Consider the following 14,159-nt stretch of genomic DNA (forward strand, 5'->3'; position numbering starts at 1 on the left):
GCCCGTACGTGTGTGAAATTGTGAAAGTCTTTGTGAAACTGCGCCTCTCTCTCTCAATATTTTTTGCACGGTCTTCACTTTTTAACCTCAGGTTACAAAGCGTGACATTCAAAGCCATCATAAAAGGGTAACTCGACAACGTTCTCCTTTGTCCTGGACTCTCAACAACACTTCATTCTTTCCTCTCCCATCCATCGATCGGCGTTTTCTTTCCTCTCCTGTCTAGCTCCGTTTTCTTTCCACTCCTGTCTATCTTCGATTTCTTTTATCTCCTGTCTATCTTCGATTTCTTTCCACTCCTGTCAATCTTCGATTTCTTTCCACTCCTGTCAATCTTCGATTTCTTTTATCTCCTGTCTATCTTCGATTTCTTTTATCTCCTGTCTATCTTCGATTTCTTTGATCTCCTGTCTATCTTCGATTTCTTTGATCTCCTGTCTATCTTCGATTTCTTTGATCTCCTGTCTATCTTCGATTTCTTTGATCTCCTGTCTATCTTCGATTTCTTTTTATCTCCTGTCTATCTTCGAATTCTTTTTTATCTCCTGTCTATCTTCGATTTCTTTTATCTCCTGTCTATCTTCGATTTCTTTGATCTCCTGTCTATCTTCGATTTCTTTGATCTCCTGTCTATCTTCGATTTCTTTGATCTCCTGTCTATCTTCGATTTCTTTTATCTCCTGTCTATCTTCGATTTCTTTTATCTCCTGTCTTTCTTCGATTTCTTTTATCTCCTGTCTATCTTCGATTTCTTTTATCTCCTGTCTATCTTCGATTTCTTTTATCTCCTGTCTTTCTTTCGATTTCTTTTATCTCCTGTCTATCTTCGATTTCTTTGATCTCCTGTCTATCTTCGATTTCTTTGATCTCCTGTCTATCTTCGATTTCTTAGATCTCCTGTCTATCTTCGATTTCTTTTTATCTCCTGTCTATCTTCGATTTCTTTTATCTCCTGTCTATCTTCGATTTCTTTTATCTCCTGTCTATCTTCGATTTCTTTTATCTCCTGTCTTTCTTCGATTTCTTTGATCTCCTGTCTATCTTCGATTTCTTTGATCTCCTGTCTATCTTCGATTTCTTTTATCTCCTGTCTATCTTCGATTTCTTTTATCTCCTGTCTATCTTCGATTTCTTTTATCTCCTGTCTATCTTCGATTTCTTTTATCTCCTGTCTATCTTCGATTTCTTTTATCTCCTGTCTATCTTCGATTTCTTTTATCTCCTGTCTTTCTTCGATTTCTTTGATCTCCTGTCTATCTTCGATTTCTTTGATCTCCTGTCTATCTTCGATTTCTTTTATCTCCTGTCTTTCTTCGATTTCTTTTATCTCCTGTCTATCTTCGATTTCTTTGATCTCCTGTCTATCTTCGATTTCTTTGATCTCCTGTCTATCTTCGATTTCTTTGATCTCCTGTCTATCTTCGATTTCTTTGATCTCCTGTCTATCTTCGATTTCTTTGATCTCCTGTCTATCTTCGATTTCTTTGATCTCCCGTCTATCTTCGATTTCTTTGATCTCCTGTCTATCTTCGATTTCTTTTATCTCCTGTCTATCTTCGATTTCTTTTATCTCCTGACTATCTTCGATTTCTTTGATCTCCTGTCTATCTTCGATTTCTTTGATCTCCCGTCTATCTTCGATTTCTTTGATCTCCTGTCTATCTTCGATTTCTTTGATCTCCTGTCTATCTTCGATTTCTTTGATCTCCTGTCTATCTTCGATTTCTTTGATCTCCTGTCTTTCTTCGATTTCTTTGATCTCCTGTCTATCTTCGATTTCTTTGATCTCCTGTCTATCTTCGATTTCTATTATCTCCTGTCTATCTTCGATTTGTTTGATCTCCTGTCTATCTTCGATTTCTTTTATCTCCTGACTATCTTCGATTTCTTTGATCTCCTGTCTATCTTCGATTTCTTTGATCTCCTGTCTATCTTCGATTTCTTTGATCTCCTGTCTATCTTCGATTTCTTTGATCTCCTGTCTATCTTCGATTTCTTTGATCTCCCGTCTATCTTCGATTTCTTTTATCTCCTGTCTATCTTCGATTTCTTTCCTCTTCTATTTACCTTCGATTTCTTCCCTCTTCTATCTATCTTCGATTTCTTTCTTCTCCTATCCATCTTCGATTTCTTTCCTCTTCTATCTGTCTTCGATTTCTCTCCTCTCCTATATATATCTTCGATTTCTTTCCTCTTCTATCTATCTTCGATTTTTTCCTCTTCTATCTATCTTCGATTTATTCCCTCCCCTATTCAGCCTCGGTTTCTTTCCTCTGCTATCTATCTTCGATTTCTTTCCTCTGCTATCTATCTTCGATTTCTTTCCTCTGCTATCTATCTTCGATTTCTTTCCTCTGCTATCTATCTTCGATTTCTTTCCTTTTCTATCTATCTTCGATTTCTTCCCTCCCCTATTTATCCTCGGTTTCTTTCCTCTCCTATCTATCTTCGATTTCTTCCCTCCCCTATCTACCTTCGATTTCTTCCCTCCCCTATCTATCTTCGATTTCTTCCTCTCACATCTACCATCGCTCTCTTTCCCCCCCTGTCTATCTTCGTTTTCTTTCTTCCCAATTGATTTTTCTCTTTTCTATCAGATAGGGATTACGTAACAAGCGGCTGAAGAAATCAAAGTATTATAATGTCCGTAACACATTTAAGAATCTACTTGCGAAGTAAATATGAAATGTTTATCCCATATCTGAACTTTCCTAACTGACAACTATTGAAAAATACGAAGGAACAACTTTTTTGAATTCCAGTTTTAGAAGACATCAGTACGTGTAAAGATGTCCGTCCCCATAAAGTTTATATATAAAACTCCCAAACAACGAACAAAAGGGAAATATACATTCCAATCAAAGATCTAAATGTTAGCATAAAATTCTAAAATATCTGAAATGTTCCCGGAAGTTTCATTACGGACTTGGCCTGCAAAAACCCAGCCAGAGGCTTTGTTACCAAAACTGCTTTACATTTCGGGATAAAGAAACATTGTGGCTTAATACTGGCTATGAATACGCCATCATTTTTCTCTATATGCCTCCTATCCTAATTTAGGACTCAAAAAAGCTCTTTCAACTTTATGGGTGCTAGGGTGGGTGTATGTATGTATGTATGTATGTATGTATGTATGTATGTATGTATGTATGTATGTATATAATAAATATAATATATGTATGTATGTATGTATGTATGTATATATGTATATACTATCTTAAGAATGTCATATTTTTGGTGCACAAATGCTGATGGCGCATCTATTAAAACCACATTTGGATTTGAGGAAGACTGCCTCTCAATTGAAAAATAATCTACAAATATCTTTTTTATGGGAAGTGAAAGAATCCCCGTTCGATCTTTTATGTGACTTTTTATGATAAAACAAAATTTTGTGAAAACGTATCAACATGCAAGTTTTTAAAGTACGTCCATATTTCACCAAGTTTTATAAAAGAAAAACTACCATAAAAGAATGTATTCTCTGTAGAAAACTACAGTCAGATTTTATTGTTGTGAATATTTCAAAAGGACAGTTCACGGAAAAATGGGAAAGAAGTCCTAAGACCATTAATATAAACATAATTAGAACTACTGCTCATGATAAAGAAAAAATCTTGCCGCATTGCGTATTTAAAATACACTATAAAAACTGTCTTTTTACAGAATACAAATCGCGTTTTACAGTCTTGAACGCATAATTTACAAAAAAGACCAAGCATAATGACACCACCCGCCAAGAAGAACAAAAAAACACGCCTCATTGTGAATTCCGAGTTTTCCGTTTGAACCTAAAGCGTCCTGTATACCGTTATCAGGAGGTATATTCAAACGATTTCACGTCTCGTAAAACCTTAAGCGGAAATGTTTGTGTGTTTGTGCTGAAAGAGAGAAAAAAAGTTTAGTCGCAATCATGTTTGCCGAACTGCTATCGGTATTAAGTTACGTAACGTAAGCAAAGGAAAGCTTAGAAAGAAGAAGGAGAAGCAAAGAAAAGATTAAAAGGATAAGCAAAAGAAAGGTTAGAAGGATAACAAAGGAAAGCTTAAAAGGATAAACAAAGGAAAGCTTAGAAGGATAAGCAAAGAAAAGCTTAGAAGTTTAAGAAAAGGAAAGGTTATACGGATAAGCAAAGGAAAGTTTAGAAGGATAAGCAAAACGAAAGCTTAGAAGGACAAGGAAAGAAAAGCTTAGAAGGAAAAGCAAAAGAAAGTTTAGAAGGATAAGCAAAAGAAAGCTTGGCAGATAAGCAAAATAAAGCTGAGAAGAAGAAGCAAAAGAAAGCTTAGAAGGATACAAAGGAAAGCTTGGCAGGATACAAAATAAAGCTGAGAAGAATAGCAAAAGAAAGCTTTAGAAGGATAAGCAAAGGAAAGCTTGGCAGGATAAGCAAAATAAAGCTGAGAAGAATAAGCAAAAGAAAGCTTAGAAGGATAAGCAAAGGAAAGCTTGGCAGGATAAGCAAAATAAACCTTAGAAGGATAAGCAAAAGAAAGCTTAGAAGGATAAGCAAAGGAAAGCTTGGCAGGATAAGCAAAATAAAGCTGAGAAGAATAAGCAAAAGAAAGCTTAGAAGGATAAGCAAAGGAAAGCTTGGCAGGATAAGCAAAATAAAGCTGAGAAGAATAAGCAAAAGAAAGCTTAAAAGGATAAGCAAAGGAAAGCTTAGAAGGATAAGCAAAATAAAGCTGAGAAGAATAAGCAAACGAAAGCTTAGAAGGATAAGCAAAGGAAAGCTTGGCAGGATAAGCAAAATAAAGCTGAGAAGAATAAGCAAACGAAAGCTTAGAAGGATAAGCAAAGGAAAGCTTAGCAGGATAAGCAAAATAAAGCTGAGAAGAATAAGCAAAAAAAGCTTAGAAGGATAAGCAAAGGAAAGCTTAAAATATATGCAAAGGAAAGCTTAGAAGGATAAGCAAAGGAAAGCTTAGAAAGATAAGCAAACGAAAGCTTAGAAGCAAAAGAAAATGAGCAAAGAAATGCTCGTCCCATTATAATAAAATTCGCAGTGTTTAGCAATTTTTCTTATAATTAAACTTTCCTTGCAATGAGCATTCTCTTCTCTCTCTTTCAGGATGCCTTCTGTTACCAATTACTTCTCAATTCACATTTCACGAGAGAGAGAGAGAGAGAGAGAGAGAGAGAGAGAGAGAGAGAGAGAGAGAGAGAGAGACAAAGATTTAATACGATGAGTTCCAGAGAGAGAGAGAGAGAGAGAGAGAGAGAGAGATTTAACATGATGAGTTCTGAGAGAGAGAGAGAGAGAGAAACAGAGAGAGAAAGAGAGAAAGAGAGAGAGAGAGAGAAATATTTAACACGATAAGTTCCGAGAGAGAGAGAGAGAGAGAGAGAGAGAGAGAGAGAGAGAGAGAGAGAGAGAGAGAGAGAGTATAATGGCAAGTAACGACTCAAGTGAACAAAGTAGACGATATTAAAATTGCTTCTAAATACGAATTAGTGACAACAAAAACAAATGAAACAGCAAACACTGAATCCACCGCAAAACCTAATCAAAGGTCCACTGGGACAAGAGTGAACCTTTTCACCGAATTTCGTATTAATCAGTTCATTACTTTTCCCGTCAACATACACCCACACAAACAGACAAATCCACCCATTCTGCGGACAACAGAGGACGAAAATAAACTTTGGCTGTCCTGACAATAAAGAAATGCAGTTTATTGCAATTCTACCCGAACTGAAAATCCCGTTGATTTTCGTTCATTTAATCGCCTCTTTTCCCTTCTAAAATAAGACTCGTGCTCCATTCATTCGGAATCGGATTATTCCCTTGATTGTTGAGCTCAGTGCTCACCCCTTTGTGAAGGATACGGTAAGATTCCTCGATTTGCATGCGTCCATGCTTTGAATAAAATGAATGTTGAAATGACTCGGAAGCTAGTAATACATACATGCGTATACATACACACACACACACACACACATATATATATATATATATATATATATATATATATATATATATACATGTATATATGTTTGTATATATATACATAAACACAGACAATAATACATATATATACAGTGTATATACATATATATATATATATATATATATATATATATATATATATATATATATATATATATAGAAAAACTACAAACGTCCTTTATTCAATTCACTCTACCTTGAAATAATATATTTATATAATTTACCGAAGGGGAATTTTTAGTTGATAATAAGTCCACCGTCCCGTGGGTCGACTGGTTAGTGTCACTGTAGTCCTGATTCCTCGTCCGTCGCTGGTTCGACCTCACGGGACGGTGGACTTATTATCAACTAAAATTCCCCTTCAACTGGTGAAAATATATCCGAGGAAAATTATATTATTGATCGATATGAATAGAGATAATAGAATTGATATTAAATATACGTTTGTATATATATGATTGTATATGAATCATATGATGTGATATAATAGTCATATATATATATATATATATATATATATATATATATATATATATGTATATATATATATATGAACATATATGACATATATATATATATATACACACACACACACACACATATATATATATATATATATATATATATATATATATATATATATATATATATATATATATATATATATATATATATATATATATATATATATATATATATATATATATATATATATATTATATATATTATATATATATATATATATATATATATATATATATATATATATATATTATATATATATATATATATATATATATATATATATATATATATATATATATATATATATATATGTGTGTGTGTGTGTGTGTGTCTGTGTGTGTGTTTGTGTGTGTCCGAATGACAATACTTAAAAAAATCCACCAAAACTATAAAAATAAAAGAACATCGACTCCGCGATCCTTTACAAAACCAACACCGCCAATAAAGGAAAGCAATTGCAATTTGCCGAAAGCGTGACCGCTCTTCACTCGACGTCGATACTCTGCCGGTCTGGTCGGAAAATACCGGAGGGGGACAGCTCGAAGTCAGTTAAAAAAAAGTTTTAAAAGGAAAACTGCCACAAACATTGCCAACTATCTGGGCCGGCGCTTATTCTCCTCCCTCCTACAACCCCTACCCCCTCTCCCTACCCCAACACCCCATCCCACTCACACCAAGACCCTTCCCCCCACCTGGCATTCACTTCCTCTTTCTTCACTAAATAAAAAACACCAAAAAATGAATAATAAAAACATGACAAATACTGAAAGAATCCTTAGGCTAACTTCAAGAGATATGGCTCTCTAAAATAATTCAACATGACTAAGTTCGAACGGACGTGTTCCAGTTATATTTGCAACGATAGCTTATAAAGGATTAAATGATTTATGGAATTGATTTAAAGTGCTTATCTATCACCTAACCGCTTATTTTAACGTAATATATTACAGAGACGAATTAAACCCGAAATATTTTAAACCAAGTACGAAGGTTTTTTTTTATTATAACATTCTATTCTCATTTCTTGTTAACGGCAAAATCAGACCAGGACATCTTGTAATACAAAGAAACCACAAATCAAAAAGATACAAAAAAAGTATAAGAGGGGATGAGCGTGCATGCACATGCGCATTATTCTGCTGATTAATTAGATAAGGAAGAGCCTACCTCTTGGTGATGAGGATAATGCTGCTACCAGGTACAAAAGGCACCTCGTCATAAGCTCAAGAATCACATGAATTGAGCAGGTGTAAGAGGCTGCTGTCTCGTTCGTCTGAGCATCAATTCTGTTAAAATAGAAGATATACAATTAATATATATATATATATATATATATATATATATATATATATATATATATATATATAACAAAATATGTACACAACTTCTGTGTGTATATATATGCCTACTATTGTATTAAGCTTTACTGAGACGGGGTGGGGTGGCTTAGATTCCAGATCGTTTAAGTCGTCTATGCCTGAGGATGACGGTCTATGTCTTCGAAAGCTAGTACTTGGTGAATTTTACAATTTAAATCAAAGAATCTCGACCATCCCGTCTCAGTGAAGCCTAGTACGAGTGGTGTGTGTGTGTGTGTGTGTGTGTGTGTGTGTGTGTGTGTGTGTGTATGTATGTATGTGTATGTATGTATGTATGTATGTATGTATGTATGTATGTATGTATGTATGTATGTATGTATGTATATATGTATATATATATATATATATATATATATATATATATATGCGTTGTATTAATGTGAAAATTAATAAAAATTTTAAATAAAAGAAATTGGCTGAATATCCGCCATGAAATGCAGACATTGCAGAAATAGTTAATATAAATGAAGGAAAGAAGAATTAAATATGTTGCAGATTCTGTATGTTCTGTAAACATGATATTCAAGTTGAAATATTTGTGTCCCATGCTCAAATAACGAGGTAACTGAAATCGGTCAACTGTGAATATGTAAACTGAAAAACATGAAGATAAAAATATTTCATTGTGCATGAAAATTTGATAGCATTTCTGTCAAGACTTACATTGAAAGAATAATTGAAGTACGTTTATAATAATTGATCGTAAGAAAACTTATGAGTCTTAAAAGAAGAAAATTACGACATAAGCTTAGTGGGAGCAAGAATAACTGGAAGATGCTTGCCCATCTTCTCTCTCTCTCTCTCTCTCTCTCTCTCTCTGGATAGTATACACACCCACAAGCTCACAACATATATATATATATATATATATATATATATATATATATATATATATATATATATTTATATATATATATATATATATATATAATATATATATATATATTATATATATATATATATATATATATATATATATATATATATATATATATATATATATATATATATATATATACATACATAATATTGTCAGCTTGTGGGTGTGTATACTATCCAGAGAGAGAGAGAGAGAGAGAGAGAGAGAGAGAGAGAGAGAGAGAGAGAGAGAGAGAGAGAGATGAACTAAGCATCTTCCAGATATTTTTGCACCCACTAAACTTGTTATAATTTTTCTTTTTTAAGAATCATAAATTTTCTTACGGTCAACTAAACGTACTTCAATTATTCTTTCAATGTAAGTCTTGACAGAAATACAGTACTATCAAATTTTCATACTGAATAACTATTTTTTTCTTCATGTTTTTCAATTTACATTTTCACATATTCACAGCTGACCGATTTCAGTTACCTTGCTATTTGAGCATGGGACAAAAATATTTCAACTTGAATATCACGTTTACAGAACTTCAAACAGAATCTGCAACGCATTTATTTCTTCCTTGATTCATTTATATCAGTTATCTCTGCAATGTCTGCATTTCATGGCGGCTATTCAGAAAATTTCATTTAAATTTTTATTATTTTTCACATTAATACAACGCATACCATTAAAAAAAGGTTTCATATTCGAGGCAGTTTGAAGATTAATATTATTATGGAAGGTAATGCATTTAAGCTTACTTATTCGAAGTTATAAAAAATAGTTCTTGCCCTACGTTTATAAACTCATTAACCTATACTAGCATATATTTTACATTAAGGAAAGCTTATTCTCAGTAGTTCCTCTAATGCATAATACATACATACATATGCATAATCGTATACACACACACACACACACACACACACATATATATATATATATATATATATATATATATATATATATATATATATATATATATATATATATATATATATAATCAACACAATAATCACATGTGGAACAGAAATAAATTTCTGACTCATATCAGATTGAACCCAGGTCTTTCAATTGTGTGCCATTTCAATTGAGACCTGGGATATATATATATATATATATATATATATATATATATATATATATATATATATATATAACAATATAACAAAAATAATGGTATCACAATGCTAAGATCGGAGGCGAAGGTGTTACTATAATGCATTAGACTAATGACAAATCTAATATTTAAACCCAGTGTTGTCAGATAATATACTGTACATTCTGTCATATGTTTATCCAAAAAATGAATTTGCAGTTAAAACTTTAAAACTACACAATTTCACACACAAAAGTACATGAAAAGAACCTTTACAAAATTCTGTGTTGAATACAATTTGAAATAAAACAAGGTATATTTTTAGTTATATTGAGGAGAATGAAGCTCCCCCTAAGAAAAAATGAAAAAAAAAATCCTTAAAAAAAGGTTTAACCTGTAGGCAGAAATAACAAGTTAAAGAAAGTGGGAACATTAAAGACAACGCTTACTGCCCTATTACACAACCTACCTAAAGACTTACCTATTTCAGTTTGCTTAAACACCTTTGAATCCCTTTGTTAAAATTCTTGGTTATACATGTTTCTATTCTATCATTCTTGAAAAACATTATTTTTAGTAAAAAGAGCTCTTCGTGACAAGAAAAAATAAACAAAGTTCACCACTAATGCGTGCATAGCAGCTGTGCTGGGTAAAAAAAAATTAAAAAAGAATTCATAATGTTTTAGAAAAGGGAGACTGCGTGCAACGTTAGCTCTAAAAAAAAAAAAAAAATCAGAGGGGTCTAAAATATTCTGGAAAAGGAAGACTGTTTGCAAATACAACTCTGCGCCATTTTCAGAGTCGGGAGATTGTTTCGGATATGGCTTCTCTTATGTAGCAGATTCTAAAAATGGAGATGCATGCATTTTCCTCTCTCTTCTCTCTCTCTCTCTCTCTCGCTATTTGTGGTGGTTTCGCCATTCCCCTAGCAGGCACACATTTCAAAACTTTGGAAAGTGATTTTGACATTCTTCTTCTTTCAAGCACCATGTAAAACAAATGTATTCATGCTGAATATATGAATAAGCTGCTGAACCAAATTATGAACATAACTTATTTTTCTTATATACTTCACTAATTACATGCAACTGCCAATGCTTTATGTAATATCAGTCTCAAGTGGTAGCATGTATTCCTAAGACCAGACGCAGTTAAAATCTATTTTCCTTTAATTTTCAATCTAAAGAGTCTACCTCTCTAATTATGTTTAGTAATGGCTAATACCTAAACGAACTTAACCTATGGAATCCTGTTGCTGCAAAGGAATTACAGACGTAATAACACCATCATCTACCATATGCCTCTCCGCCACAGGGCATGAGGACCCGTTGCGTTATGCGGCAGCAAACTCATCGGTCCCGGGAATTGAAACGATGATTGACAGCAACGCTCGTGGTAAGGACGCGTAATAGCGTTGCAACAGCGAATTTGGGGAACGTGATTGGCCATCGCCTTCGCTCTGTATGGAAATGCATACATTAGGTTTAGAGGGAACGAGGTTTAAGCCGTAAGGAATGAGAATTTTGACTATTTGTTGGATAAGATATGTACGCTGGAGATGTTTGCTAAATATCTGGAAAGACTCGCTAGGAAATATCAAGTGATGTTTTTAGTTTTCTGCAATTTCAGTTATTCTGCAATGCACGAATAGCAGCCACAGTTTTTATCAACTGGAACAAATCTTCACTTTCTTTTTAATGAATGTGACTAAGCGGAAGTCAAGCCTCTATTTCTACAGAGAGAAAATTCTTTAGAAAACCTCACAGTGAATAAAACCTTGAAGAAATGTCACCATAGGGGAACAGGGAGCTGGGAACAATGTCTTGTTTTAAGCCGTAAGGAAATAAAATTCTGATTATTATAAGATGTATGATGGAGATGTCTGCTACTTAGCTGGAAAGAGAATTTGATTATATGTTTGATAAAGTGTAAGCTGGAGATGTTTGCTACACCAGCTGACGTTTTTATTTTTGCGCCTTCAGTTATTTCTGTTTCTTCCTGCAATTTGCAAGGAATGAATTGCAGCCATGATTTGTATCAACTGGAAAATCTTCACATTCGTTTTAATGAATGTGACCAAGCAGAAGTCAAGCCTCAATTTTTACAGAGAGGAAATTCTTAAAAAAAAAAAAAAAACACCAGAGTGAAGAAAACCTTGAAGAAATGTTACCATATATCCCACGGTGTTTCCTTCCAGATGCGAATTTTACGATCAAAGATAAAATTCAACTAAGGGTTACTGTTTATACTCATACGAGAAAGACCATTCCAAGAGCTCACGAACAAGATGGGAGGCGGGCACCACAGTCTCTCTCTCTCTCTCTCTCTCTCTAATTTCATCTCCCTTCCTAAAAAAGCCATTCCTTTGTTCTCAAACGCCCTAGACAATCTTAATCTCTCTCTCTCTCTCTCTCTCTCTCTCTCTCTCATCCCATATAATTCATTTGATCACAAACGCCCTGTGCAATCTTGAGCTACAGATCTCAAAGGCAATTCAAGCAGCGATATTACCTGGAGGTAGATAAGCTCATTAAAATGATAACTGATATCCTTAGCTCTTAATGATAAGCCATGTTATTCAATTATAAAAAATACCAGTACAGATAATATGAAGCCAAACGTTCTCATTATAATGAATATTAATACTGCAATATCCAAATAAATTAAAATATAAGGTCATTAAATATACCCTTTTGATAATAAAAATAGTCTCTATAAAGCGGTACAGTCGAGACGGGCGAATGCAATATACAAAAATGGAGGAATTCCCGACAATTTGCATCAGAAAATTGGGGAGCATTATTCGAGATCCCTCACCAATCTCCTTTTTATTTCGGCCATAAAATTTTGCTGGTGGAAGAGGAATTGTCTATACTTCTCGCAATTCTTTTTCTTTTCCATATGAAAGTTATTTTTATGGGATGGGCGTTTATATGAAAGGGATAAATAACAGGCTTAGGTCATCTCTGTAACTCCATAGCTTATTCAGATTACAATGATTTGCAATGTACCCAAAGCTTATGAAACTAGAGAAATAAAATAATTAACTGCGCTTGTTTTCCTAACATTACATCGCATATCAAAAGTATTATAATGTATGAAAACTGAGACGAGCAAAGGCCTAAAAAAAACACAAAATAACAACAACAACACTAACACATAATAATAATAATAATAATAATAATAATAATAATACATACACAATTTTATAAATAAAGCCGCAAATGAGAAATCTGTTTTGCATCAGTCCTGGTAACTTCATATATATATATATATATATATATATATATATATATATATATATATATATATATATATATATATATATATATATATATATGTATATATATATACACACACATTACTAACAACAACAGCAACAACAACAATAATAATAATAATAATAATAATTTTATAATAATAATAATTTTACAAATAATGCCGCAAAGGAGAAATCTGTTTGTACATCAGTTCTTGCAACTCTGTATATATATATATATATATATATATATATATATATATATATATATATATATATATATATATATATACATACATATATATATATATATATATAAATATATATATATATATATATATATATATATATATATATATATATATATATATAAAAGAAAAATACAATACTGTATGTTCCATTAGACAGAAACAAATTTACAGACATTTTTGCAGTAAAACCGCAATGGAATTTTCATTATTAATAATTTGTTAAAGCAACGGTAGAGCGTTTTTATTAACATGTTGACAACTCTATTACAAGAGAAAAATATACTCTAAATGGAAAAAAGGAAAACTAAAAAGCACTGAAATAAAAATTACAACGAAGTTAAATTGCAAATATTCCAAACATATTTTGATACTGGAAGCAAAATTCTACCCATGAACTACTACATGGATAAGAAGCACTTATTAATAAACCTAAAAGATGTTGTTACTTCAGAACAATTTTCTCTCATTTTTTCCCCGAAAGTTCGTAACACGAATTCAAAATAGGTCGCCTTAAATAACTAGCCCAATTCGAAGGTGAAACAGATAAGCGATAAATTGAGGACTTGCAAAATGGGTTGAAATTAACAGATGGAAGGCGCACTTGTGAAATTTTTTTCAAAAAAGTGATGGAAAAAAAATAGGAACTGTAAAAACAACTACAAAAAACGAAAAAAAAATTGAATTACGAGAAGACGTAGAAGAATTGTGAATAAACGCAGAAAACTGTTGTCAAAACTAAAAGAAAATAAAACCAAAACACGGCAAAGGTATGCCAGTGCATGTCTCAAAAAATCCCAGACAGGATCAACGTATGAAAGAATGACTAAAAGC

The 14,159-nt window shown here is 32.6% G+C and overlaps 1 protein-coding gene across 1 annotated transcript in view; it reads right to left on the reverse strand.

Moving 5' to 3' along the window:
- Positions 1-901: 901 nt before the first annotated feature.
- Positions 902-14,159, reverse strand: part of LOC136840363 (golgin subfamily A member 6-like protein 22) — a 23,919-nt gene continuing 10,661 nt past the window's right edge. The window contains exon 2 of the mRNA XM_067107051.1: positions 902-2,009. Coding sequence (XP_066963152.1) covers positions 902-2,009 — 1,108 coding nt within the window. The remainder of the gene's footprint in view (positions 2,010-14,159) is intronic.

The sequence above is a fragment of the Macrobrachium rosenbergii genome, chromosome 1 (assembly GCF_040412425.1).
Source record: "Macrobrachium rosenbergii isolate ZJJX-2024 chromosome 1, ASM4041242v1, whole genome shotgun sequence".
Lineage (NCBI taxonomy): Eukaryota > Metazoa > Arthropoda > Malacostraca > Decapoda > Palaemonidae > Macrobrachium > Macrobrachium rosenbergii.